Here is a 27,740-nt window from a genome sequence, read left to right as displayed (position 1 = left end):
AGAACCGAAGATACCGTCTTACATCCACTTAACTTTTCCTACAATGTGCTGTAAGGTCCTATTGAGGTGCTTATCTATGTTAAACACCTTTCAACAAGGTAGGTCCTCCTTTGGGACAACGGATTTCTTTGGCAAGACAACAATGGGATTATTCTATGTGCAAAGTGCAGATACGCCGCTATGTAAAGGTCACAATAACTGAAGACTGATAAGAAACCTGAATCGGTGAGGCCCGCAGGACCAAATGTCATTGTATGTGTACCTGGAGGAAGAATTTTCATAGGGAAAAGATCTTAATGCCCTTAAAGGCTCTTAAAACCCAAACACATGACTGGGAATACTTCAAGCTTAAGGAGCTGGGGTGTTGTTTATCAGGGCACACAGGTATAGATGCAGGTATAGACGGAGGTATAGACGGAGGAAATGCAGATGAGTTTCGTAAATTACATAAATTGACTGAAAACCCACACTAATACATAGTTATATTAACATGATTTCCCTTTTAATGTAGACTACTTTTGGCCAGCTAATAGCCTAACCACCTTTCAAGCAACATGGATTAAACGTTCAAATACTGTTGCTGCAGGATTATTCTGCTGTGACAATATAGGTCAAATTAAGATCCTACATCTGTAAGCAATTTTGAGAAGATTTAAAAAAAATATTTGTATCAGTACTAGCTAGCATGGTTTGTTTATATTGTAGGTATTACATATTTTAATATTTTAATCTACAGTATATATATATATATTTATATGCATATGTGTGTGTCCTTGACATGTGTATGACAAAAAGGCTAACAGTGTCAATGTCTTAAGTCTTTGCAGCGATACAGTAAGTAAGTAGACAGAGTAGCAGACCAGTGGAGTTGGAATAGTGCAGGTAAGATGTGATTGTATAGGTAGCAGTAGGACACTGTAAGGGTATTTAAAGGACACAGTCTGCAGCATTGTGTATGTGCAGAGTTTGTTTACTGTTTAGGATGCAGTTATCCAGGCGTGATGAGGTGAATGCATTCATTCACTCACATGGATGAATCTTAACAGACTGTAGGTGAGTAAAATTATGTTGCTGTGATGTACAATCTGCATACAGGATGACAGTAAAAGTCCACAAGTTTATTACAACTTTGAATCCAAGATTAAATAAAACATGTGTTATCAGTTGTTTTACTGTATTTAATCCATATTTGATTAATACATCATAAAGGCTTTTATGAGTACTTTTCAATAAAATCATATTTCTTTCATGCATATTATGTCAGACTAGGTTTGACATACAAGGTTTGTATGTTCTTCCAAACCAAAACCCTGTCTGCAGAAAATAATAAAGAATCAAGTGTTTCTTGGAGATCAGAGTCCCTGAAAATCTAATCCAAGCCATGGAGGTATTTGATGTGAATCAATTAAATCTCATTAAGAGAGCGGAGGGAAATACAAACAAACTCAATTGAAGCAATGGCATAAATAAATAATCAGCATTCAAAATGTGATTTATCCCTGTCACGCCTGCTCCAGCTCTCTCCCCCTTGTGCCAGGCTGCCCAGCACTGAGCACTCCTGCCACCATCATTACGCACACCTGCTTCCCTCGCCACGCGCATCAGCAAATTATTGGACTCACCTGGATTCAATCACCTGTGTTATTACCTCCCCTATACTTGTCAGTTCCCCAGCTCTGTTCCCCACTGCTGCATTAATTGTCGTCTGTCGTTATGTCACCCGGTGCTGACGCTGGTCCTGTCCTGTTCTATGTCCGTTCCAAATGAAATGTTTACCCCCCCGTACCTGCTTCTCATCTCCAGCATCTCCCAGTGAGTTGTTAATTATCATGGCAGAGGTATGATGTGTAGATAGATATTCAGCCAGCTCTGAGCTTCTGTGTTTGGTGACTATTTGTTGCATCGCAGCATTAAAGCCTCAGCTTCGTCCTCTCATCTGTGCTGGCTGTAAAGACGACAGGACAACTGCCAGCAGGGAGGATTCAAAGGTGGACAGAAAAGACAAATAAAAAGTTCCCAACTGGGACGGATTGCCTCTTGGGGACCTGTTAAAAGACTGCACGCTCCGGAAAACAACGTAATGAGGTGGTGCAGCTTTATTCAGGGCCAGATTGGGACCAGAAATCAGCTCTGGTGTTTCTAATACATCGGCCCATTTTTTTCCCCCTTGAGGCCCCACACTGCCCATTTTTTTTAAATCAAGGCCCCAACAACAGCCCTTTTTTTGACTGAGGTCTCCATTAGCCCAATAATTATCATTTGGTGCAAAAAATTGAAAGATAACTAGTATGACAGGCCCACTGGGCTAATAATAGACCAACCCATCTGGCATTTGCCCTAAATGCCAGATTGTCAATCCACCCCGGCTTTATTGGTGGAACGTGCAGCTTCAGCAAAGGTGTCAAACAAGCCTGTTATGCCTGACGCAGCTTGTAAAATGTTGCCTTTTTTCATCATCTTCAGGGAGTGCTGTCCATGGGCTTATAGATAGGCCTTCAGTAAATCAATCAAGGGTAGCTAACATGGTACTTTATTTCTCTCAACAACCCAGACTCACATCACTCGTAGAACAGAAAAGTGTTTCATTTGACTAAAGATTGACTGTCAAACACTGACACAATTGTTTTCTCGCTGTTGTGTGGCATGGTTGTGGAAAGAAATACAATACCAAGTTAGCTACAGGCTTTGGGTGGGTCAAGCAGTCTATCTGACACCTTGGCCAATCATGTGGAAGGCCTGTGAAAACATTGGGTTTGATGGTGATGCAACGAAGGTCAATACAACACAAGCTAAATCTCTCTTTCCACAGCTATTGATTGCTTTCAAAACATTCACAGTCATCTGAGAAGTGATGAGATATGAACAATCTCAAACTATGACATCAAGGATAAAATGTTTAATGTGCCGCAGTACAGCAAGTAAGGGACTTCATATGCTGACTATGCAACTTTTCTGCAGTACAGTAATTGTTGTTAGACAACTCTTGTATCTAATGATCAGTCCCCTTGGATTGCTCCATGCTTGCTTACTTTGCAGTGCACCCCAGAGGGGCAGTAACTTTTTCTGCTTAGCCTTAGATATAAATTAAGATTGTATTTTCAAGATTTATGCTACTATATCCATCTATGATGGTTGAGTATGTATTCTAACATTAACAAAATAATGAATGGGGAATCTTTTAACAATTCTTTCAACAGGACACAGCTGATGAGACATTGATAGATGGTACCCAGTCATCTGTGATGCCACTCCCCCTGCCAAAGATAACATGTTCTAAAATCTCTCTCAATTTTCTTTAGTGGTGTCCTAAAGTATCATAATAATCTTTATAAACTCAAATACTACAAACTCTATCATGTTATCACTCGACCAATCGGGGCACAGATAACAGTATCACAATAAGGTAATACAATAAGATTCCCATAATCTCTCACACAGAAGATATCTGACAATTTACTGTAACCAAAGGATTTACTGTAACCAATATGGGATTGAGATAATCACGATTCAATAAAACAATTTGGCTAAAATACTGAAATATCCATTGATTGATAGATTCTCCCCCACAAACCCCCAACACACTCCTAAATCTCCAAGTGTAATATGGGTGTTTCCATGGAAACCTCGTCTGCTGACATTACTAGTTAGTAATGTTGGTGAGCCCCATTCGTTTCTCAGCCCCTGTTTCAATCTACAGGAAAGGTCCTTGACTTATATCTCTGCTGTATGGCATCCAAGGCCTCAGGAGCCTGTGTCAGCAGGGACTGTATCTTCCAGTGGTAGCTGGCGCAGTGTGCTAGTGACATACCAAAAAGGTTGGGGATTCTTAGAAAAGATAGACAGCTGAAGAAAAAAAATGTAGCCTTACACTAGCTGCTGCTAAAGAGTGATGTTACACAAATATACTGTATAGTGCTGAGTGGCTTGTCATTTTTGGGTTTCTGTTCAGATAACATTAGCAGGGAGGTAATTCATTCTGTATTATCTAATTCTAATTCAAGATGATTGGAATCCTTAACTCTCAAAATTATTTCATTTCCCACTGTAACTCTATGGTGGCACATAATGATGAGTTTGGAGAAAGTCTGGAATTAAGTGTATCGCAGGCATTGCCTACCCGACCCCACCTTATTTCCTAGAGATGCCAAGGTACAGCTACAGTAATATATGGGTTATGAAGAGTATAAAAGCTTGAAGTTAAAACTGTGTTTTTCACCTTTATTTCATAATATCAATGAAAGGACACAACATAAGAGCTGACTTTAATTAGTCAAGATGTCTCAGTGGACACAGCTGTCCAGAAATATAGTACAGTACTGGGAGGGCTGATCAGTTTGGCACATCTCAGATGGGGACCGAACAAAAACAGCCTGCACTACTTTATGCAAATGCAGAAATTAAAATCAACCTACTTTAATGAGGACATCAAAGGGGTGCCATGCAACTGGAGCTCTGCCTAAGTCACTAACTGCAGAACCAGAGAGAGCCTGCTCCAGTGCTCCAGAGCCCCCTGTATTATACACTTCCGAACACACAGGGCCACTTGGCTCCGGCTCTTAAATCAAATCAAAGTTTATTTGTCAAGGGCCCCGAATACAACAGGTGTAGACCTTACAGTGAAATGCTTACTTACAGGCCCTTACCAACAGTGCAATTTTTAAGTAAAAAATAAGTATTACAGTGCCTTGCAAAAGCTTTCATCCCCCCCTGGCATTTTTCCTATTTTGTTGCATTACAACCTGTAATTTAAATTTATTTTTATTTGGATTTCATGTAATGGACATACACAAAATAGTCCAAATTGGTGAAGTGAAATGAAAAAAATTACTTCTTTAAAAAAATCCCAAAAATGGAAAACATAAAAGTGCTGCGTGCATATGTATTCACCCCCTTTGCTATGAAGCCCCTAAATAAGATCTAGTGCAACCAGTTACCTTCAGAAGTCCCATAATTAGTTAAATAAAGTCCACCTGTGTGAAATCTAAGTGTCACATGATCTGTCACATGATCTCAGTGTATATACACCTGTTCTGAAAGTCTGCAACCCCACTAAGCAAGGGGCACCACCAAGCAAGTGGCACCATGAAGACCAAGGAGCTCTCCAAACAGGTCAGGGACAAAGTCGTGTAGAAGTACAGATCAGGGTTGGGTTATAAAAAAATATCAGAAACTTTGAACATCCCACGGAGCACCATTATATCCATTGTAAATTTTTTTTTAAGAATATGGCACCACAACAAACCTGCCAAGAGAGGGCCACCCACCAAAACTCACGGACCAGGCAAGGAGGGCATTAATCAGAGGCAACAAAGAGACCAAAGATAAAATAGAAAAAATGCCAAGGGGGTGAATACTTTCGCAAGCCACTGTAGGTGAACAATAGATAAGGAAATTAAAAAACAACAGTAAAAAGACAGTGAATAATAACAGTAGCGAGGCTATATACAGGCACCGGTTAGTTGGGCTAATTGAGGTAGTATCTACATGTAGGTATGGTTAAAGTGACTATGCATATACTATATGATAAACAGAGAGTAGCAGTAGCGTAAAAGAGGGGTTGGCGGATGGTGGGTGGCGGGTGACGGGACACAAGAGATTTGAGATCTTAGAGATTTGAGACTTGTTTAAACACAGAGAGTTCCTGACTTCTTCTTCACAGATGATCAACCTGAAAATGAGAAATATTGCATCTATACTAAGTCATGATTGTTTTACTGTAAGGTTTCACACCAAGCAAATCAACCCATTGTGTAAAAGGCCATTCAAACAGTATGTTGCATACATTGACCAAAAGGAAAATGCAGCCTTTTTTTAAGTAACTTGGAAAAGGCCCCTTAACCATCTACTGTATACGCATTATGTTTAAATGGATCACCCATAATATTATTTAATAACAGTATTCACTGTCAAGCCTCTCCTTAAAGGTTTGAAGCACTACTCAAGCACTATCACAAGGATGGAAGCAAGAAGGCTCGTTATTACAGTAACCAGTAGCTGTTGAGTGTGTCAAAGGTTGACACTTGCGATGCAGCAGCAATTCACCTTAGCGTGCATTTGTATGCGTGCCTGCCTGCCTGCCTGTGTGTGCGTGTTTGATGGTCACTTGGCTGTCTCTGGATCTAGCCCTCGCCTTCTTCACCTCTGCACCTGTCTCTGTCTCATGGCACCAATTATTTAGAAGAGAGCAGGACCCAAGCAGCAGCACTGAGCCAGGTCAGTTCTACAGAGTTACCTCTTCTCTGCAGGAGTCACCCTGTCAAAATAGCATACAGCTCTGCTAGTGAGCTGCCCCAACTGTCAACTCTACAGAACTGATTGAACAGATTCCATCATTTATACCCTACACGTTTTCAAGTTATTCAAACCCTAACCCACAAATTCTAATATTTCACCACTAGCTTTAATTGTCAATCATATCAATAGGCCTCTTTTCCTCCAGCAAGTCTTTTATTAATGCATGATATTCCCATTTTGTGACTGATAAATGTTTTCCCATATTAGACAGATGAACTGTGTGGTATTGAATAGCTGGAGTTGTTCCAGGTCTTTGGATAGCAGGACAGTGTGTCTAATACAGATGAGCCAGATGATACCACTACTTTTATCCAGAGGCGTCCAGATAGTGTTACAATATTAAATGAGATACATTAAGTAGTTTTGGCGTCAAAGAGTCAATGTTTTTGGAATATCATTTTTGGCTCCAGTTAGTCAGTATAATTTAGCATCAATCACCAGGTGCATACCCTTAGGGCAATAGATTGTACAATGACTTCTGGTGACTAAGATGGGTTGGTATGTGATTTTCTTTTTTTTGTGATTTTTTTTGTAAGACATACATTGATAAAGGACACGTAGAAATGTATTCCTGCTTAATAGCCATGCAGACTTTATTTAACTTAGACAAAAGTCTTGCAAACAGTGCTGAATATTAGCATTTCGAATGGATTTTCTTATTGCATTCTCAATACAGTTATCTTCAAGGCGTGCAACCCACAATGCATCCTCTAAATCTCATTTCAGTCAGTCACAATCTTGGTTGCCAGCAGCTACAGTGCCTTCAGAAAGTATTTACACCTCTTGACTTTTTCCACATTTTGTTGTGTTACAAATTGGGATTCAAATGGATTTAATTGTACATTTCTTTCAACGATCTACACAAAAAGAAATCGAAAGTGGAAGAACAATGTTGACTTTTTTTAACACTAATATATCTTCATTATATAGGTGTTCAACCTACTGAGTCAATACATGTTAGAATCACCCTTGGTTAAGTCTCTAAGAGCTTTGCACACCTGGATTGTACAATATTTGCCCATTATACTATTTTCAACTTTTCAAGTTTTGTCAAGTTGGTTTGTTCATCATTGCTAGACAGCCATTTTCAAGTATTGCCATAGATTCTCAAGCCGATTTAAGTCAAAACAATAACTAGGCCACTCAGGAACATTCAATGTCGTCTTGGTAAGCAACTCCAGTGTATATTTGACCTTGAGTTTTAGGTTATTGTCCTGCTAAAAGTTGAATTTGTCTGTTGTCTGTTGGAAAGCAGACTGAACAAGGTTTTCCTCTAAGATTTTGCCTGTGCTTAAAGTAGGTCTATTCTGTTTATTTTATCGCCCCAAAAATGCCCTAGTCCTTGCAGATGGCAAGCATACCGATAACATGATGCAGCCACCATCATGCTTGAAAACATGAAGAGTGGTAAACAGTGATATGTTGTATGGATTTTGTAATCAGGACAAAAAGTTAATTTCTTTGCCATATTTTCTGCAGTATTACTTTAGTGCCTTATTTCAAACAGTATGCATGTTTAGGAATATTTGTATTCTGCACAGACTTCCTTCTTTTCACTGATTTGATACACCATCCAAAGCGTAATTAATAACTTAATTAATTAATAACACCTATGCTTTTTTATCTACCAATAGGTGTCCTTCTTTGCGAGGCATTGGAAAGCTTCCCTGGTCTTTGTGGTTGAATCTGTGTTTGAAATTCACTGCTCGACTGAGGGACGGCTCTTACAGATAATTATATTTGTGGGGTACAGAGATGTGGTAGTCATTCAAAAATTATGTTAACCACTATTATTGCACACAGAGTGAGTCCATGCAACTTATTATTTGACTTGTTAAGCATTTTTTTATCCCTGAATGTATTTAGACTTGCCATAACAAAGGGGTTGAATACTTATTGACTCAATACATTTCAGTTTTACATTTTGTATTAATTTGTAAACATTTCTCAGAGCAAATTCCACTTTGACATTGTGTGTAGATCAGTGGCAAAAAAAATCTTAATTTAATCAATTTTAAATGCAGGCTGTAACACAACAAAATGTGGAAAAAGTCAAGGGGTGTGAATACTTTCTAAGACACAATACAATAATAGTAGTTCCTAGAAGTTGGTTGAATTAGGGCCCCTTAGTCACAGGTCACAGGTGGCAGACAAAGAAAAGTATGAAAGGAAAGATTCACTCATGTGAACTGGTGTTTGGTCTAGTGACCTTGAAATATATGGTCAAAATGTTTCATAGCATGAATGTATTTTCCCATCTGTGACCATTGAGCACCTCTAGCTTTCATTCTATATTGGAAGAGTAACATAAAGGCATGTATCAAGGTCGGCAAACTACTTAACTATAATAAGTACTATTTTCAACTGTAAAAAAAGTACTGTTTCAGCTTATTATCTGTAGAGAGTGCATTGACGTAGGCTAGAGCAGGGGTGTCAAACAGGGGGGGGGGGGGACCTTAATATAAATCAAATCAAATGTTATTGGTCACATACACATGGTTAGCAGATGTTAATGCAAGTGTAGCGAAATGCTTGTGCTTCTAGTTCCGTCAGTGCAGTAATATCTAACAAGTAATCTAACCATTTCCCCAACAGCTACCTAATACACACAAATCTAAATGGGTGAATGATAATATATACATATAAATATATGGATGAGCGATGGCTGAGTGGCATATGCAAGGTGCAATAGATGGTATAAAATGCAGTATATACATGTGATATGAGTAATGTAAGATATGTAAACATTATTAAAGTAGCATTATTTAAAGTGGCATTGTTTAAAGTGACTAGTGATCCATTTATTAATGTGTCCAGTGATTGGGTCTCAATGTAGGCAGCAGCCTCTCTGAGGTAGTGATTGCTGTTTAGCAGTCTGATGGACTTGCGATAGAGCTGTTTCTCAATCTCTCAGTCCCAGATTTGATGCACCTCTATTGACCTCGCCTTCTGGATGATAGCAGTGTGAACAGGCAGTGGCTCGGGTGGTTGTTGTCCTTGATGATCTTTTTGGCCTTCCTTTGACATCGGGTGAGGAAGGTGTCATGGAGGGCAGGTAGTTTGGCCCCGGTGATGCATTGTGCAGACCGTACCACTCTCTGGAGAGCCTTGCGCCGACCCTCTGGAGAGCCTTGCAGTTGCCGTACCAAACTGTGATACAGCCCGATGGGATGCTCTCGATTGTGCATCTGCAAAGGTTTGTCAGAGTTTTGGGTGACAAGCCAAATTTCTTCAGCCTCCTGAGGTTGAAGAGGTGCTGTTGCGCCTTCTTCACCACACTGTTTGTGTGGGTGGTCCATTTCAGTTTGTCTGTGATGTGTACGCCGAGGAACTTAAAACTTTCCACCTTCTCCACTGCTGTCTCTTCAATGTGAATTCATTCTTACATAGGTATTCCTCTTGTCCAGATAGGATAGGGTGGTGTGCAGTGTGATGGCGATTGCGTCGTCTGTGGACCTGTTGGGGCGGTATGCAAACTGAAGTGGGTCTAGGGTGACCGGTAAGGTGGAGGTCATAGCAGTCCTTGCTAGAGGGCCGTGACCGTGGCACTGTATTATCCTCAAAGCGGGGAAAGAAGGTGTTTAGTATGTCTGGAAGGGTGACGTTGGTGTCCATGATGTGGCTGGTTTTCTTTTTGTAGTCCGTGATTTCCTGTAGACCCTGCCACATACGTCTCGTGTCTGAGCCGTTGAATTGTGACTCCACTTTGTCCCTGTACTGGCATTTTGCTTGTTTGATTGCCTTGCGGAGGGAATAACTACACTGTTTATATTCAGCCATATTCCCAGACCTCTTTCTATGGTTAACCTGTTAGGGCTAGGGGGCAGCATTTGCACGTCTGGATAAAAAAAATGTACCCGATTTAATCTGGTTACTAATCCTACCCAGTAACTAGAATATGCATATACTTATTATATATGGATAGAAAACACTCTAAAGTTTCTAAAACTGTTTGAATGGTGTCTGTGAGTATAACAGAACTCATTTGGCAGGCAAAACCCTGAGACATTTTCTGACAGGAAGTGGATACCTGATGTGTTGTATTGACTTTAAACCTATCCCATTGAAAAACACAGGGGTTTAGGAATATTTTGGCACTTCCTATTGCTTCCACTAGATGTCACCAGCCTTTACAAAGTGTTTTGAGTCTTCTGGAGGGAGATCTGACCGAACAAGAGCCATGGAACGATGATGTCCCATTAGACACCTGGCGCGCGAGTTCATGTTGGGTACCCTCGTTCCAATACGTTATAAAAGAGTATGCATTCGTCCACCTTGAATATTATTCATGTTCTGGTTAAAAAAGGCCCTAATGATTTATGCTATACAACGTTTGACATGTTTGAACGAACGGAAATATATATTTTCCCCTCGTTCATGACGAGTCGTCCGGCTGGCTTAGATCATGTGCGAACAAGACGGAGATTTTTGGACATAAATGATGAGCTTTTTTGAACAAAACTACATTCGTTATGGACCTGTGATACCTGGAAGTGACATCTGATGAAGAGAATCAAAGGTAATGGATTATTTACATAGTATTTTCGATTTTAGATCTCCCCAACATGACGTCTAGTCTGTATCGCAACGCGTATTTTTCTGGGCGCAGTGCTCAGATTATTGCAAAGTGTGATTTCCCAGTAAGGTTATTTTTAAATCTGGCAAGTTGATTGCGTTCAAGAGATGTAAATCTATAATTCTTTAAATGACAATATAATATTTTACCAATGTTTTCTAATTTTAATTATTTAATTTGTGACGCTGACTTGACTGCCGGTTATTGGAGGGAAACGATTTCCTCAACATCAATGCCATAGTAAAACGCTGTTTTTGGATATAAATATGAACTTGATAGAACTAAAAATGCATGCATTGTCTAACATAATGTCCTAGGAGTGTCATCTGATGGAGATTGTAAAAGGTTAGTGCATCATTTTAGCTGGTTTTATGGTTTTGGTGACCCTGTCTTTGACTTGACAAAACATTACACACAACTCTTGTAAATGTACTGTCCTAACATACTCTAAATTTATGCTTTCGCCGTAAAACCTTTTTGAAATCGTAAAACGTGGTTAGATTAAGGAGATGTTTATCTTTCAAATGGTGTAAAATAGTTGTATTTTTGAAAAATTTGAATTTGGACATTTATTTGGATTCAAATTTGCCGCTCTTGAAATGCACCTGCTGTTGATGGAGTGCACCACGGGTGGCACGCTAGCGTCCCACCTAGCCCATAGAGGTTAAATGCGGTGGTTCTCGCTTTCAGTTTTGCGCGAATGCCACCATCCATCCACGGTTTCTGATTAGGGTAGGTTTTAATAGTCACAGTGGGTACAACATCTCCAATGAAATTCTATATATACTTACTCACCGAGGCAGGGTATAGGTCGATGTTGTTCTCTGAGGCTGACCAGAACATATCCCAGTCCACGTGATCAAAACAATCTTGAAGCGTGGATTCCGATTGGTCAGACCAGCGTTGACTGGTTCTAGTCATTGGTACATCCTGTTTGAGTTTCTGCCTATAAGACGGTAGGAGCAAGATGGCGTCTTGGTTGGATTTGCTGAAGGGAGGGCGGGGGAGGGATTTGTATGCATCGCGGAAGTTAGAGTAGCAGTGATCGAGTCTATTAATCAATATGCTGATAGAATTTAGGTAGCCTTGGATTTGGATTTCATGTAATGAACAAACACAAATAGTCCAAATTGGTGAAGTGAAAAAAATAACTCAAAAAAAATTATAAAAAATAAAAAACTTTAAAATGGTGCGTGCATATGTATTCACCCCCTTTGCTCTGAAGCCCCTAAATAACATATGGTGCCACCAATTACCTTCAGAAGTCGCATAATTAGTTAACCTCTTCGCTATAGGGGGAAGTATTTTCACGGCCGGATGAAAAACGTACCCAAATTAAACGGCCTACTTCTCGGGCCCAGAGTCGAATATTTGCATATTATTAGTAGATTCGGATAGAAAACAGTCTGAAGTTTCTAAAACTGTTTGAATGGTGTCTGTGAGTATAACAGAACTCATATGACAGGCAAAAATCTGAGAAAATTCCAAGCAAGAAGTGGCCTGTCCGAGAATTTGTAGTTCTTCTTTTGGTTCTCTATCAAAACTACAGTATCTGTGGGGTTACGTAGCACTTTCTAAGGCTTCCATTGGCTCTCTAAAGCCTTCAGAAAGCGTATTGAGGCGTCTCCTGTCTCTGGGCAGAGTATAGTAGCTCAGTTTCTCAGTGGTCTGCCTGGTGACTAAGAGATTGGATATGCGTGTTCACGAGACCACGCTGTTTTTCTTTTCCTCTTTGAATGAATACACTATTGTCCGGTTGGAATATTATCGCTATTTTACGAGAAAAATACCATAAAAATTGATTTTAAACAGCGTTTAACATGCTTCCAAGTACAGTAATGGAACATTTAGATTTTTTTTGTCTTGAATTGCGCTCGCGCGTTGTGACGGCCCTGAATGTTTCTGAACCGTCCCAGCGCTTCTCCTTCAAATAGGGCGCTTTCCCTTTAATTCTCAATTAAATAGCCAGCAGCAGCTGTGCAAAAGAGGAGTTGTGATGGAAACATGAATGAGGATGTGTTCGACCCTCAGTTCTGAAGCGTCTCTCTTCCGTTTGTTGTGCTGCTTTAAAAGTGTGCTTTGTGTAGCCTAATAGAAAATCTACCCAAGATCGGCTCCACTCTTGCATCTGTGGACTACACCTCTCCGTTGGTTTTCGTGGCCTTTCTCAGCTGGAGATCTGTCGGCGGATTGGCTTCTCTGACTGACCGACGGACTACAACCTTTATGTATACGGTATTTCATTTGTTTTGGTGTGATGTATACTGTGATGATTTAGGTAGTTAGTTGTAGTTGAGGATTTATTGAAATGTGTGGTAAAATATTTGTTCTTTTCATTGTATGATTGACACCGGGTTTACACTACACTTTATGAACGGACAACCATTGCGTGACTAAGGTCACTTGAGTTCCCTGAACTTGTTTACCGGGCTGGACTCTTTTTAGGCCCGAGGTACAGGACATTTCTGGAGGAACCAGAGCTGTTTAAAGGTCATTATTGTTGTGTGTGTGTGTGATCATTTAGGTTGTTAATACAACCACGCAAAAGAATACAGTTGTTTTGAAGTTATTTCCATTGTTTTAAGGGTTTATGAAAAGTGTATTTCCATCCTGACTTTTACATGAGTCCTTTGTATTGGTGTAGACTTGACGGACCAATGGGACTCATTCCCTATCAAACTAAAAGGAGAAACTAATATTTTCTCTGGTAGGCACAACCTACCTGGCACCCCTATAAATTATAACCTCAAGTCAAAACCGTTACAGCGTTACCCTTTGGATAGTGACCTGAACGCACAAACAAAACGCAGGTATTTGGACATAACTATGGATTATTTGGAACAAAAACAACATTTCTTGTGGAAGTAGCAGTCCTGGGAGTGCATTCTGACGAAGATAAGCAAAGGTAATACAATTTTTCTAATACTAATTCTAAGTTCAGTTAGCCCCGTACTTGGCGGGTGTCTGAATAGCTCACCATGATGGCTGAGCGATGTACTCAGAATATTGCAAAATGTGCTTTCGCCGAAAAGCTATTTTAAAATCTGACATAGCGATTGCATAAAGGAGTTCTGTATCTATAATTCTTAAAATAATTGTTATGTATTTTGTCAACGTTTATGATGAGTAATTTAGTAAATTCACCGGAAGTTTTGGGTGGGAATATTTTGCGCCACGCTCTTCCATTGGATATTGGCGAGGCGTTCCGCTAGCGTTAAATAAAGTCCACCTGTGTGCAATCTAAGTGTCACATGATCTGTCACATAATCTCAGTGTATATATACACCTGTTCTGAAAGTCTGCAACACCACTAAACAAGGAGCACCACCAAGCAAGCGGCACCATGAGCTCTCCAAACAGGTCAGGGACAAAGTCGTGTAGAAGTACAGATAAAAAATATCAGAAACTTTGAACATCCCACGGAGCACCAACAAATTGAAAGAATATGGCACCACAACAAACCTGCCAAGAGAGGGTCGCCCACCAAAACTCATGGCCCAGGCAAGGAAGGCATTAATCAGAGAGGCAACAAAGAGACCAAAGATAAAATAGGAAAAATGCCAAGGGGGTGAATACCTTCGCAAGCCACTGTAGGTGAACAATAGATAAGTAAAAAAACAACAGTAAAATGACAGTGAATAATAACAGTAGCAAGGCTATATACAGTAGTGAGGCTATAACAGTAGCGAGGCTATATACAGGCAGCGGAGATTGGAGTATCTGTTCATAGGACCACTTTAAGCAGTACACTCCACAGAAGAGTGGCAAGAAAATGCCATTGCTTAAAGAAAAAAATAAGCAAACACGTTTCGTGTTCACCAAAAGGCATGTTATGGGACTCACCAAACATATGGATGAAGGTACTCTGGTCAGATGAGACTAAAATTGAGATTTTTGGCAATCAAGAAAAACACTATGTCTGGCGCAAACCCAACACCTCTCATCACCCCGAAAATACCATCCCCACAGTGAATCATGTTAGTGGCAGCATCATGCTGTGGGGATGTTTTTCATCGGCAGGGACTGGGAAACTGGTCAGAATTGAAGGAATGATGGATGGCGCTAAGTACAGGGAAATTCTTGAGGGAAACCTGTTCCAGTCTTCCAGAGATTTGAGACTGGGACAGAGGTTCACCTTCCAGCAGGACAATGACCCTAAGCACACTGCTAAAGCAACACTCGAGTGGTTTAAGGGGAAACCTTTAAATGTCTTGGAATGGCCTAGTCAAAGCCCAGACCTCAATCCAATTGAGAATCTGTGGTATGACTTAAAGATTGCTGTACACGAGCGGAACCCATCCAACTTGAAGGAGCTGGACCAGTTTGCCTTGAAGAACGGGCAAAAATCCCAGTGGCTAGATGTGCCAAGCTTATAGAGACATACCCCAAGAGACTTGCAGATGTAATTGCTGCAAAAGGTGGCATTACAAAGTATTGACTTTGGGGGTGGTGAATAGTTATGCACGCTCAAGTTTTCATTTTTTGTCTTATTTCTTGTTTGTTTCACAAGAAAAAATATTTTGCATCTTCAAAGCGGTAGGCATGTTGTGTAAATCAAATGATAAAACCCCCCCAAAAATCTATTTTAATTCCAGGTTGTAAGGCAACAAAATAGGAAAAATGCCAAGGGGGTGAATACTTTCGCAAGCCACTGTAACTGACGAGAATTCTATTGGGAGGTAAAATGGCCAGCATTTAATTGTAAGGAATTCTAGGTCGGGTGAGTTCCTGTATGTTGTTATGATTACACCATGAGTTGTTAATCATGAAGCATACACGCCTGCTCTTCCTCTTCCCAGAGAGGTGTTTATCTCTGTCAGCGCGATGCACTTAACCCTCCTGTTGTGTTCATTTCATGTTATTTAATTCTGTGTTCCCGGTCCAAAATGACTGCACCATTATAGCTGATTATAAATCCATAATAATACATATATTTGTTATGAATGGTACGACGTGCTGTTCGTCGTACTGTACGTTGTTATGGTTTGCGACAGTGTGCTGTTTGACAGATGAATGGGTTGTCAGGATGAGTGCCACGTCATTACAGTGAGGGAAAAAAGTATTTGATCCCCTGCTGATTTTGTATGTTTGCCCACTGACAAAGAAATGATCAGTCTATAATTTTAATGGTAGGTTTACTTGAACAGTGAGAGACAGAATAACAACAAAAAAATCCAGAAAAACGCATGTCAAAAATGTTATAAATTGATTTGCATTTTAATGAAGGAAATAAGTATTTGACCCCCTCTCAATCAGAAAGATTTCTGGCTCCCAGGTGTCTTTTATACAGGTAACGAGCTGAGAGCAAAGAGGAATGGGACAAAATCCCTCCTGAGATGTGTGCAAACCTGGTGGCCAACTACAAGAAACGTCTGACCTCTGTGATTGCCAACAAGGGTATTGCCACCAAGTACTAAGTCATGTTTTGCAGAGGGGTCAAATACTTATTTCCCTCATTAAAATGCAAATAATTTTATAACATTTTTGACATGCGTTTTTCTGGATTTGTTTTTGTTATTCTGTCTCTCACTGTTCAAATAAAGCTACCATTAAAATGATAGACTGATCATTTCTTTGTCAGTGGGCAAACATACAAAATCAGCAGGGATCAAATACTTTTTTCCCTCACTGTAAACGAGAGAGTGATGTGCAATGTGAAACTGTGCGGATGTGCGTTCTTTGACAGCTAAGCTAGATATAACATTGGCGACAGAGAGGGCTGAATTCAGCTTACCAAAACCATTCCTCGCCGTGCCTGGCGAACCTCCAGTCCCGTGGAATAACTAACTTGAAAGTTTTAACACTTATCTCGACGCTATGGACTTTTCTAAAATCTCCGACAAGCGGAGGACAGCACTGCCTCGGTACAGAGGGACAAAGGATTTTCAGAGCGCTTGGATCGGCTGCTACATTCACATCTGCAGTCAGCCTCCTACGGAACCACTTCGTTGGGAAAGACTGAGTGCTCCTGCGACGCTACCGGTTACAGAAAAGACACCAATGCCCGGGTGAGTCCATTCAAAGCTGCGTGGCTAGATCATCAGGGATCAGCTGATAGAGGGGACATTATGTGAAAAGACAAGAGAGACACTGCTTTTGGAATCTGATAATTTACAACTTGATGGAGCTATTAAAATAGCACTCCAGGTTGAAGCAGCTTTGGAATGCTCTACTATGCTAACAGACAGCTCTGCAGGATACACTTGGACCCCAGCCATTCTCACACAGCAGCTTCAGCCCGAGCATGCACACTACATCGATCACGCGCTGCGCACACCCTCTCACGTCGACAGCTGCATGGACACAGACACCAGCATGCCTGTGCAGCAGGCACACAGACAAACAAACTGAAGTAGCAGTGGCAACTGTGGGGCTAGCTCTCACAATTCAAAGGCTTCAAACTGCCCAGCCCGTGGGAAAATATGCAAGAACTGTTGAAAATACAATCACTTTGCTAAAGTGTATCATTCTGCCCCACCTGCTAGTTCCACCCAGAACAGGCCCTTATTTTCATCTCGCTCTCAACATGAACACACTGAAATCCAAACCGTCTCCACTAACCATGTGTCCTTCAAGACATGCACTGTGCAGCTGAGCGAGGTGGGTTTGCCTTTGCTACTGGATACTGGCTCGTCGTTGCTCAACCTTGCAACTTACTACAACTTTTTCAGTCACCTACCACTCCAACAGCCCTCAACTGCACTGTGTGGGTATGGTAGATCCAAGATAGACATTACAGGCACCCTCCAGGTCTCAGTGCACTACAGCGCCAAGCACCTGCCATCATTCACATTTCACGTTGCAACGCGGGGTGCCAACCTCCTGGGCCTCGACCTCTTCTTAAGCTTGGGGTTCACACTGAGAGACGCAGTGGGTTAGCTATCCACCAAGTTACTGGCACATGGCAACAGAACTGGCCAACTCTGTTTGATGGACTGGGCTGCCTCACAGCTTTTACTCACAGGTTCCTAGTGAACCCAGATGTGACCGCAGTCATGCAGCCCCTGCGGCGCATTCCCTTTGCACTGTGTGATGGCGTCATAAAAGATCTCCAGTCACAGTTGGAGGCAGGCATCATTGAGCCAGTCAACGCTGCCCCCTTGATTTCAAACTTGGTCATCGCAACCAAAAAGTCAGGTGGAATCCGGACCTGTGTGGATCTCTGTGCTGTGAACAAGACTGTTGTCCCAGATAAGTACCCCTTACCGACAGCTGAGGAGCTGACCACACAATTTCATGGCTCCACGGTCTTCACGAAACTCGACCTGCATCAGGATTATCTTTAGGTGCCCCTCCACCCAACCAGCAGAGACCTCACAGCCTTTGTCACAAATGCTGGTGTGTTCAGATATACATGCATGGCTTTTGGACTTAGCTCCGCCCCCAGCTGCTTCCAGAAGGTGATGAGCACCATCCTCACTGGAATACCCAGGGTGGCAGTCTATCTGGATGACATTATGGTCCACGGCCCTGACCTCCACATCCATGACCATTGACTCCAAAGAGTATTCAGTGCTCTACAGCGGAACAACCTGACCCTGAACGGTGGAAAGTGTACCTTTTTCAGCTTCAGCCGTCGAGTTTGTGAGTTTCCGTCTGTCAGCCAAAGGCATTGCCCCACTCATGTCGAATATTGAAGCCGTCCTCCTCATCCCGGAACTGACCTAAGCCTCTCAGGTGGCCTCATTCTTGGGCATGACAGCCTACTACCTCCGGTTTCTGCCCCACTACTCTCAGACCACAGCGCCCCTGCGCCAGCTCCCCAAGAAGGACGAGCCTGGACGGCAGCCTGCTCAGACTCAATGAAGAGCCAGCGCAAGTTTTGGCTCACTTTAACCACATCTGCCCCACCATTGCCACCTGTGACGCCTCAGCTGGAGCACTAGGAGCTGTCCTCTCATAGCTGCAGAATGGCATTGAGAGGCCCGTCGCTTCACCTCAAGTGCCCTGAGCCTCACTGAACAACGATACTCTGTGGGTGAACGAGAAGCACTGACCTGTGTCTGGGCGTGTGAAAGGTGGCACCTCTACCTATACGGCCGGCTGTTCACGCTCCGAACCAACCACCAGTCCCTCTAAACACTACTGTCAGCATCAGGAACTGGCCACAAGCCACTTCGGCTGCACAGATGGGCCGACCACCTCAGACAGTACGACTATCAGCTGAAGTTCACTCCCGGGAGGGATAACGTGGTGGCAGACCTCCTCTCACGCTCCTTTGACGCTCCTACTCCAACCGTCTTGCCAGACAACAACAAAACAGTGCTTGGTCAAATGCTCTACACTACCCTTCAGTCAGCCGTCTCACTGGAGGAGCAGAAGTAAGCATCGGAACAGGATCCCACACTGTCTACCCTGCGCACCTACATATGCACTGGATGGCCAGCACATGCGCCGGAAGAGCTGGCAACTTTCGCCAGGGTGAAGCACAAACTTTCTTGCTGGGAAGAAGTCTTGTGTCTCTCAAGGGTTTTGCACTGTGGTCCCAGGTGGCCTGCGTGCACATATTCTATCAATGGCGCACGAGGGTCACTTGGGCATAGGTCAAGCAGTGATGTCGAGACCTTGTGTGGTGGCCAGGCATCGACCACGACATTGAAACCCTGGTCAGGGATTGTGCTGCATGCCTCCTCAGTGGGAAAACAGGAAAGTCCGCCCCACCCCCCTTGCAGCCTCTCGCGTGGCCGTCCGCCCCTGGGAGCACATCCAGCTGGACGAGATCCATGGGCACGCAGTCCCTCACCATCAGCACTTCCTGGTGGTGGCACATGACCTCCACTCTAAGTGGCCAGAAGTGGTTCCTGTCAGAACTGTCACAACACAGGCCATCGTGGACATCCTAGACAGCCTGTTCACAAGGTGGGGCCTACCTCTCACCCTCACCCTCACAACGGACAACGGGCCCCAGCTGACCTCGAGTTCTCCTCCTATCTCAGCAACAAGGGAATCAAACACGTCTGCACGGCCTACTACAACCCACAAGCTAACGGAAGGGTGGAACGCTTCAACCAAATGCTGAAGAACGGCATCAGAGCGCACCTGGTCCAGGGATGCACGTTCCAAACTGCTTTGACCCAAACGCTAATGCACTACAGAGCAAGAAAACACACAACAACACAGGTCTCCCCGGCATCTCTCATGCTAGGTCGTGAGATGGAACTGCCACTGGACAGACTTATAACACAGACAGTAGCGGAACCTATTTGCTATTTATGGCCTGTAGGCCTCAATGAGGTGTGTGTGTGTGTGTGTGTGTGTGTGTGTGTGTGTGTGTGTGTGTGTGTGTGTGTGTGTGTGTGCTCAAACACACATGCATATGGGGATCTGGGAGAGGAAGTGTGTCCATCTGATGAATGGGCATGTGCCTGAACTCAATTTTATACACTAATTGTAGTCTCACCCATTCATTTCTAATGACCGGTCAGGTGTACAAAAGTTAAATAAAACACCCAAAATGTAATGAAAATCATCAAAATGTATTTTGTGTGTTCAGATGCCATGTGTGGACAAAGTCATGGAACCTTATGACAATCAGATTAAATTAAGTACATTTTTCAGAGAGAGAACTTGTAAATCGGTCCAATTCGACTGGAACACAGCAGGAGGATTAAAATGACTAAAACCAATTCACAATTGTGTAGAAATTATAATTGACCTACATTCATACAGTTTTTTGACTGTGTCCAGCTCGCTAATAATCAACTAAATGAAAGCTAGACAGTCAGGGAGCATAGAAAATTCCCCAAAACACATTTTGACAGCGAAGAAATATAACCAATTGAGACAGTGCGGCCCTCCGGACCTCGTTGAAGACCGAATGCGCCCCCCTGGGAAAAATGAGTTTGACACCCCGGGGCATAAGTATTGATATTGTGCAGCATGTACAGTTGCCATGGTACAAATCTATGAATTTCACAAAAGAAGATGGCCTAATTTCAACACATTCCAGTGAGCTGAGCTACATAAGAAAAGTAGGGCAGGATTGGAAAGGTTGGTTAAATACAGTGGTGCTATATAACTACACTGATATCTCTTTGTCAGAAACTCACAGGGGCACAAAAGAACAAAATAAATAAAAAATCAAAATCCCAATTTACTTTCTGATGGCAATCACAGTTTTCAGGGTTTTACTTGAATTAATCTATGTTTCTTTAGACCATAGCATGAATAAGACATTATTCTACCCAGAGGCCTCCCCAATAATAATAATAAATATAGGGGAGAATGGGGTAAGTTTTTTTTATTTTTCACTCCATCAAGGGAAATATAGTATTCTTGCAAACAAAGATATTTACATATATTTCAGGATTCATCAGAATTAATGTAAACATTACAGTTTTGAAAACATAAATTGTCAAAAAAAAGTTATCTCTTGGCACAACATTTTGACTATATTAGCCCACACAGCTACAAGGATGCACTTTCATGCTAGGTTTAGGACCTCATGTTGAAGGTTATAGATACCTCAACTGGTGTATAGAACAATCTTAGCATTATCTACTTTGGTTTAGACCCAAGCGTCATGAAACCTCTAACACAATCAGTGGCGACCCGTCATTCGGGGCAGGTGGGGCAGAGCTGTTTTGAACCCCACATTTTCAGGAATTTCCGACTGCAGAACTCCAGTGTGCTACCAAGCTATGGCCTGTGGGCAACCAGGAGAAGATGAAAACGGAGTTGTCCATTCTCTACCGGCATCCTGAGCTGCACACTGGAAAGACAGCACTTTCTTTATTGAAATCGATCTACGAGAACAACCTGCAGGAGGCCTTGTCTGAGATGGTTTCTCTTCAACCACAAAGTTTAGAGAGAAACTTTTCTACCCTTAAAAGGATAAAAAACTTCACACGTAACTCCATGGGCCAGAAAAGGTTAAATGCATGGTCCATGCTGTCAATCCAGCATGACTTCATCCAGAGAATGCCAGACTTTGATGACAAAGTAATTGAGAAGTTTGCTCCCAAAAAGAAACACCGTGCCAACTTCCTGTTCAAGTGAGCACAGCACAACAAGGGTGAGTCCATACATATGTCTAGTATGCTGCTGCATAAGTGATGTAATATGCCAGGGAGATATGTATACTGTAGCTAAGAAAGTAATATTAAGTGTATGTTGTGTAGTAAGCAGTTAGTACCCTATGGGGCAACAGGTAGCCTAGTGGCTAGAGCGTTGGACTTGTAACCAAAAGGTTGCAAGATTGAATCCCAGAGCTGACAAGGTCAAAATCTGTCGTTATGCCCCTGAGTAAGGCAGTTAACCCACTGTTCCTAGGCCATCATTGAAAATGAGAATTTGTTCTTAACTGACTTGCCTAGTTAAATAAAGGTTAAAACATTTTTTTTTAAAATGTGTCTCACCTAAATAATTTGGTATATTTTCCCCTCTTAATTTCGCCTACTGTTCTGACTTAGTGGTGCGCATGTAGCCTATAGCTTGTTTTAGAGAAACGTAATCATCAAATATTGTAACAGCTTTCATTGCCTGCTTATGTTCCCCTGTTAATTTAGCCTACTGTTCGGACTTGGTGTAAGAACGGCCCATGTTCTGAATTATGTCGATGTCCATTTTAAAAGTGCTGAACGAATAGGCATATAGCCTACTGTTCTGAATTGGTAGTGCACATGTAGCCTATAGCCTGTTTTAGAGAAATGTAATTATTGTATATTGTAAGAGCTTTCATTGTCTGCTTATGTGACCCCGTTATTTATCTTACGGTTCGGACTTGGTGTACAGGGAGAAAACTGTAAGAACGGCCCATGTTCTGAATTATGTCGTTGTCAATTTCAAAAGCTCCACTCTCGGGACAGCTTTATGTGGACCTTAAACATTTGTGGGCACCATTTGTCAGTTATAGTGCAATTAATGTATTGTTTAGAGTTGTGTAGTGGCTTCACTGGCATGCATCTAAAAAAAATGGTTGTTTGCCCCACCAAGATTGACATGCTGAAATCTCCACCGAACACAATTAATTAATTTGACTTGGTGAAAATCTGTTTTTTGGACCTGACTTGCTTACCACTTTTTCCTTCACAAACTCCATGAAATGATGACCTCTTCCTAAATATTTTGTCAAATTATACATTTTGTGTATAGTTTCCTTGAAACATGGGTGGCTTAATTTACCCCTTTGGCTCAAATTACCCCACTCTCCCCTACAGCTGAATACACCATAAATGCATGTCAATGGATTAAAACTATAACGCGCATACATCGATTCTCAACATTATCAATAAAGAGAAGCACTTTCAGCAGCACACTGATAATGACTGTGGGTGAGCATACAATAAGCGACAAACAAATATGATGATGACTAATGAATGAATAGCCCTAGCTAGCCTTAACATGTCTCCCAGTCTCCCAGTCAATTAACTCTATTTTTCTGCATCAGATAGTGGGGAGGGAAGCAGGCAGGAACCACCCTGATCCCATATGAGTCAGATGCAATCATATGCTCCCCTCGCCATGCCTAACACACCCACCATCTGGGGCTAGACAAGGTTGATCAAACCCTGGAGCTTTCCCCACACTGTCCCACTCCCCCGAACAGAGGGCTGCAATGTGATCATCAACACACACACACACATGCACACACACACTGGCCAGTCATTCTCACAGTACAGTCAGATGTATTGACCACAACATGGGGTGAAGAGGTCCGCACTCTTGGCATCAGTAATGATGTACTCTTAGCCCCCAAGATGGCCAACATGGTCCCAACTCCATCTGTCTTCATCCACTGTTAAGACTCTACAGTATGTTGATGATGGAGTTTCTAACAAATGAGCATTTAGGATTTTTTTAAGACATTCTTTATTTGTTTGCGGTTTTAATTGAATAATAAAAAGAGATCAACCATAACGGTGTTGGGTTGTCTTACCTTTGGGTACTGTTGAACTGGGATTAGTACTCTTTCCAAGAGCTTGATGTTTTTGTTACTGATGACATCGAGGTATTTCTTCACGTCACCATCTTTTCTCAACTCATCCCCCTCATACTTTGTGATTTCTGTGGGAAAAGGTATTTGAGAATAAATGATTAGGTATACAAACAGAACTTCAACAGAAAGGTTAAACAACGTTCCTCAACATCCTTATCATTGACAGAGAAGACCTGGGTTCAAATGGTAGCCTATTTGTTTTCTTTATTGGACACCCATAGTGTCTCTTTGGTTCACCTTGGTTCTCCTTGGTTCCACTGTGCCATCAAATGCAGCTTATTTATTTGTAATATAATGTGAACCAAGATCTGTGACAGCGTAATCAGGATAATTCAGTCCCTAAGCATACCTTCTGACTGGTCATCATAATCAACGTTTTTTCTAGTGTCTAAATGGTGAGAGGAGTAGTTGACATGAGCTGTCAGGTCAAGCATACATAACCTGTTTGAGTGAGACAGTCATGAGTTGGGAACCCACTGCACCGAACAGTGATTTCTTGCTTGATAAATCTTATAGCACTTGAGAGAGTTGAGTAAAAGGAGTACAGCCACAAAACAGGAGATGGAAATGAAGCTGTCACCTGTCCTCTCTGGGGATACCCCTCTGTCACTGGCAAATTAATGCTCAGCAGAAATATGAATTATCAACCCGCGCCCTGCGCCACTCTTGTACAACAATACTAGGGAGACCTGGGAAAGGGAAAGATAGGAAGACAGGCAGCAGGGGGTGGGGTGATCTCTCACTAGGACAGCTACCCCCTCCTCTTGTCCTCAGCAGTTCTGATCTAGAGCAATGTAGCTCCATCACTTCTATGACAAACAAAAGGTGTGAGGAAAACGGGGGTAAAGTGCATCCTGTTGGCAGAGCTTCCTAGCAGGAGGCTTTTGGTTGAGGATGGGGGATGGCATGGTTGTGTAATGTGCTACTGCATTTGTCTCAGTTGCAGATGAACCTGAAAGGCTTTGTTCCTTCTAAAACTCCAGAAATTATACAGCAGAATGCTGCTTCTATTCCACATTCCATTCAGGCCTTAAGCCTCTGTGTAGGATGACAGTTATAATACCAAGGCAAAAATGAATCGTGAAAGCAAAGTAAAGCAACTCAAACTGAGCCTATAGCATACAGCTTGTAAGGGTAAAACAATGCTCATTAGAGGAATTCTGGAGGATGTACTGTATAACCTGAGCAGGGTTGAATCTACCAGTTTCCAGGCTTTGCCTCTTCTCTGCTTTTTCCCCTGAAAACCGAAAGCTTCTGGTTTCTCTGGCCCCGCTGAGGGTGCGTACATTTTACATTTTAGTCATTTAGTAGACGCTCTTATCCAGAGCGACTTACAGTAGTGAATGCATACACTTCATTTCATACATGTTTTTTTATTTTTTTTATTTTTTTCCTGTGCTGGCCCCCCGTGGGAATCGAACCCACAACCCTGGTGTTGCAAACACCATGCTCTACCAATTGAGCTACAGGGAAGGCCAGTATGACTCTTTGGGCTGGATTCAATCAATGCCTCTGTCATACTATGCAGTATACATTTTTACAAACTACCTGTGTCCACAGGACACACTCAAAGTAGAAGCACCTGTGAGGGGAATCTACTGTACCGAGTTGTGTTGCCAAAATGTAATTTTGTTTAACCATTGGGGACGACACCATAAATGCTGCAAATCGCGTTTGATTGAAACGCGCTGCTTGTGGCCCCAACTGTTAGTGTGTGTAATGATATTTTGGGGAGAACTGTACATTGTGTCTCCACAAAGAAAGCCAAGCTTACAGAGTCTGGAATGTTGGCTCCGGTTCAGGCTATGCAGTTCCCTGTGTGAAGAAGGAACCACATGACATTTCAAGAGTCTGGCTGTAAAGTAATCAAAACATTATGGTCTGATTTATGTTTCCAGCTACTGTAGTTGGGTTTCATTGATGTCTTTCCTGCATATTAAACATCTTGGCTTAATGATTCCTCAATTTTGCGTCAGTCCTTTATCCTTTACAGTCATCAATGCCCTCTGAAAAACACTGATGTTGCTTTATGTCAAGGTACCAGGAGCTAAATTCAGAGTGGATTTAATGTTGGTAATACTTAGGTTTCAGATGAATGCATTTATCAGACATTGCTGATCGTGCGTTTCCCAGACTGACAGGAAAGTCCCTGGAATGTGGTTGATTCAGAGAGGTTTTCATCAGATTGAACTACATGGCTCTTTCAAACAAGACAGAATCCGTTTGATTGTATCACATGTGCTAGGGACATTCTTCGGATTGGAACACACTGCCAGTGCTGTCTTGTTCCCACAAACTCACTCGTTTCAACAGTCTCACGTAAAGGAGCTAAACTGAGCTCCTAATGAGACATTTCCAGTGTGTTCCGCTTTGAAAACGCCATGATGTTGTGAATTTGATTCAGCAAAGCTAGTGTCTGGTTATAGGAGTGTTGAGGCTGTAGCAAACACCACAATTTTAAACTGCCTTTACGTACCAAGCTGAATAGGGTTTAGAGAGCTTTCCTACTTTGGAGTGAAACTTATCCATATAATTATTTCTAAACACTGTGACAATTTTATTGTGCCACGGATTCACATAAGATCATTTTAACAAAAAATGAAATTATGGTGAGGTACCGAGAAAAACACTTTTAATCACCCCCTCTCCACGTACACACACTTACAGAGGCCAAGCTGAGAAGCGTTGAACATGGAGAATTGTGATCTCCTCGTCCTGCTCACCAACCTTTCTGACTCTGAAAGGAGCAACCCACTGCTAAGTGAAATCAGAATTCTAACTCATACTCTCCAACACCTGCTGACACCAGCCACTATGTACCCTTTAATCCCTAACATCTGCTGATTCCATATGCTCTGGCTGGCTTGGTGACACGTGCCTTCTCCAGGGGATGTAGTAAAGTAGGCAGGTGACCCCAGGCCGCAGGCAGGCAGGTCTCACACAGATATCTAACTTTTTAAATATTTTAAAGAGCCAGCTGAGATGGTACGAGCAAGAAGGCCCTTTGTGAATACAGAATTTGGAAAGAGTTGATTAGTTATTCTCTTGAAAGAAATACTGATTTTAACTGCCTATGAGCCGCTGATTTGAAAAACCATTGAATATGAGCCATTAAATGTAACAACAATAAACACAAGGACATCCATCCTCTTGTCATATTGGTTCTATAGGAAACAATGTTACCAACAACCATTGAAATACTGATAGTTATTTAATATACTGCTCAAAAAAATAAAGGGAACACTTAAACAACACAATGTAACTCCAAGTCAATCACACTTCTGTGAAATCAAGCTGTCTACTTAGGAAGCAACACTGATTGACAATACATTTCACATGCTGTTGTGCAAATGGAATAGACAACAGGTGGAAATTATAGGCAATAAGCAAGACACCCCCAATAAAGGAGTGGTTCAGCAGGTGGTGACCACAGACCACTTCTCAGTTCCTATGCTTCCTGGCTGATGTTTTGGTCACTTTTGAATGCTGGCGGTGCTTTCACTCTAGTGGTAGCATGAAACGGAGTCTACAACCCACACAAGTGGCTCAGGTAGTGCAGCTCATCCAGGATGGCACATCAATGCGAGCTGTGGCAAGAAGGTTTGCTGTGTCTGTCAGCGTAGTGTCCAGAGCATGGAGGCGCTACCAGGAGACAGGCCAGTACATCAGGAGACATGGAGGAGGCCGTAGGAGGGCAACAACCCAGCAGCAGGACCGCTACCTCCGCCTTTGTGCAAGGAGGAGCAGGAGGAGCACTGCCAGAGCCCTGCAAAATGACCTCCAGCAGGCCACAAATGTGCATGTGTCTGCTAAAACGGTCAGAAACAGACTCCATGAGGGTGGTATGAGGGCCCGACGTCCACAGGTGGGGGTTGTGCTTACAGCCCAACACCGTGCAGGACATTTGGCATTTGCCAGAGAACACCAAGATTG

General features: G+C 42.2%; 1 protein-coding gene across 1 annotated transcript in view; it reads right to left on the bottom strand.

The window, feature by feature from the left end:
- Nucleotides 1–27,740, bottom strand: part of LOC106612832 (KH domain-containing, RNA-binding, signal transduction-associated protein 2) — a 122,042-nt gene that overhangs the window by 60,221 nt on the left and 34,081 nt on the right. Inside the window, exon 2 of the mRNA XM_014214393.2 lies at nt 23,748–23,875. Within this exon, the coding sequence (XP_014069868.1) occupies nt 23,748–23,875 (128 nt within the window). The remainder of the gene's footprint in view (nt 1–23,747; nt 23,876–27,740) is intronic.

This window comes from Salmo salar, chromosome ssa01 (assembly GCF_905237065.1).
Source record: "Salmo salar chromosome ssa01, Ssal_v3.1, whole genome shotgun sequence".
NCBI classification, from domain to species: domain Eukaryota; kingdom Metazoa; phylum Chordata; class Actinopteri; order Salmoniformes; family Salmonidae; genus Salmo; species Salmo salar.
The sequence above is the reverse complement of the archived record's forward strand: the minus strand, read 5'-3'. Positions and strand labels throughout refer to the sequence as shown.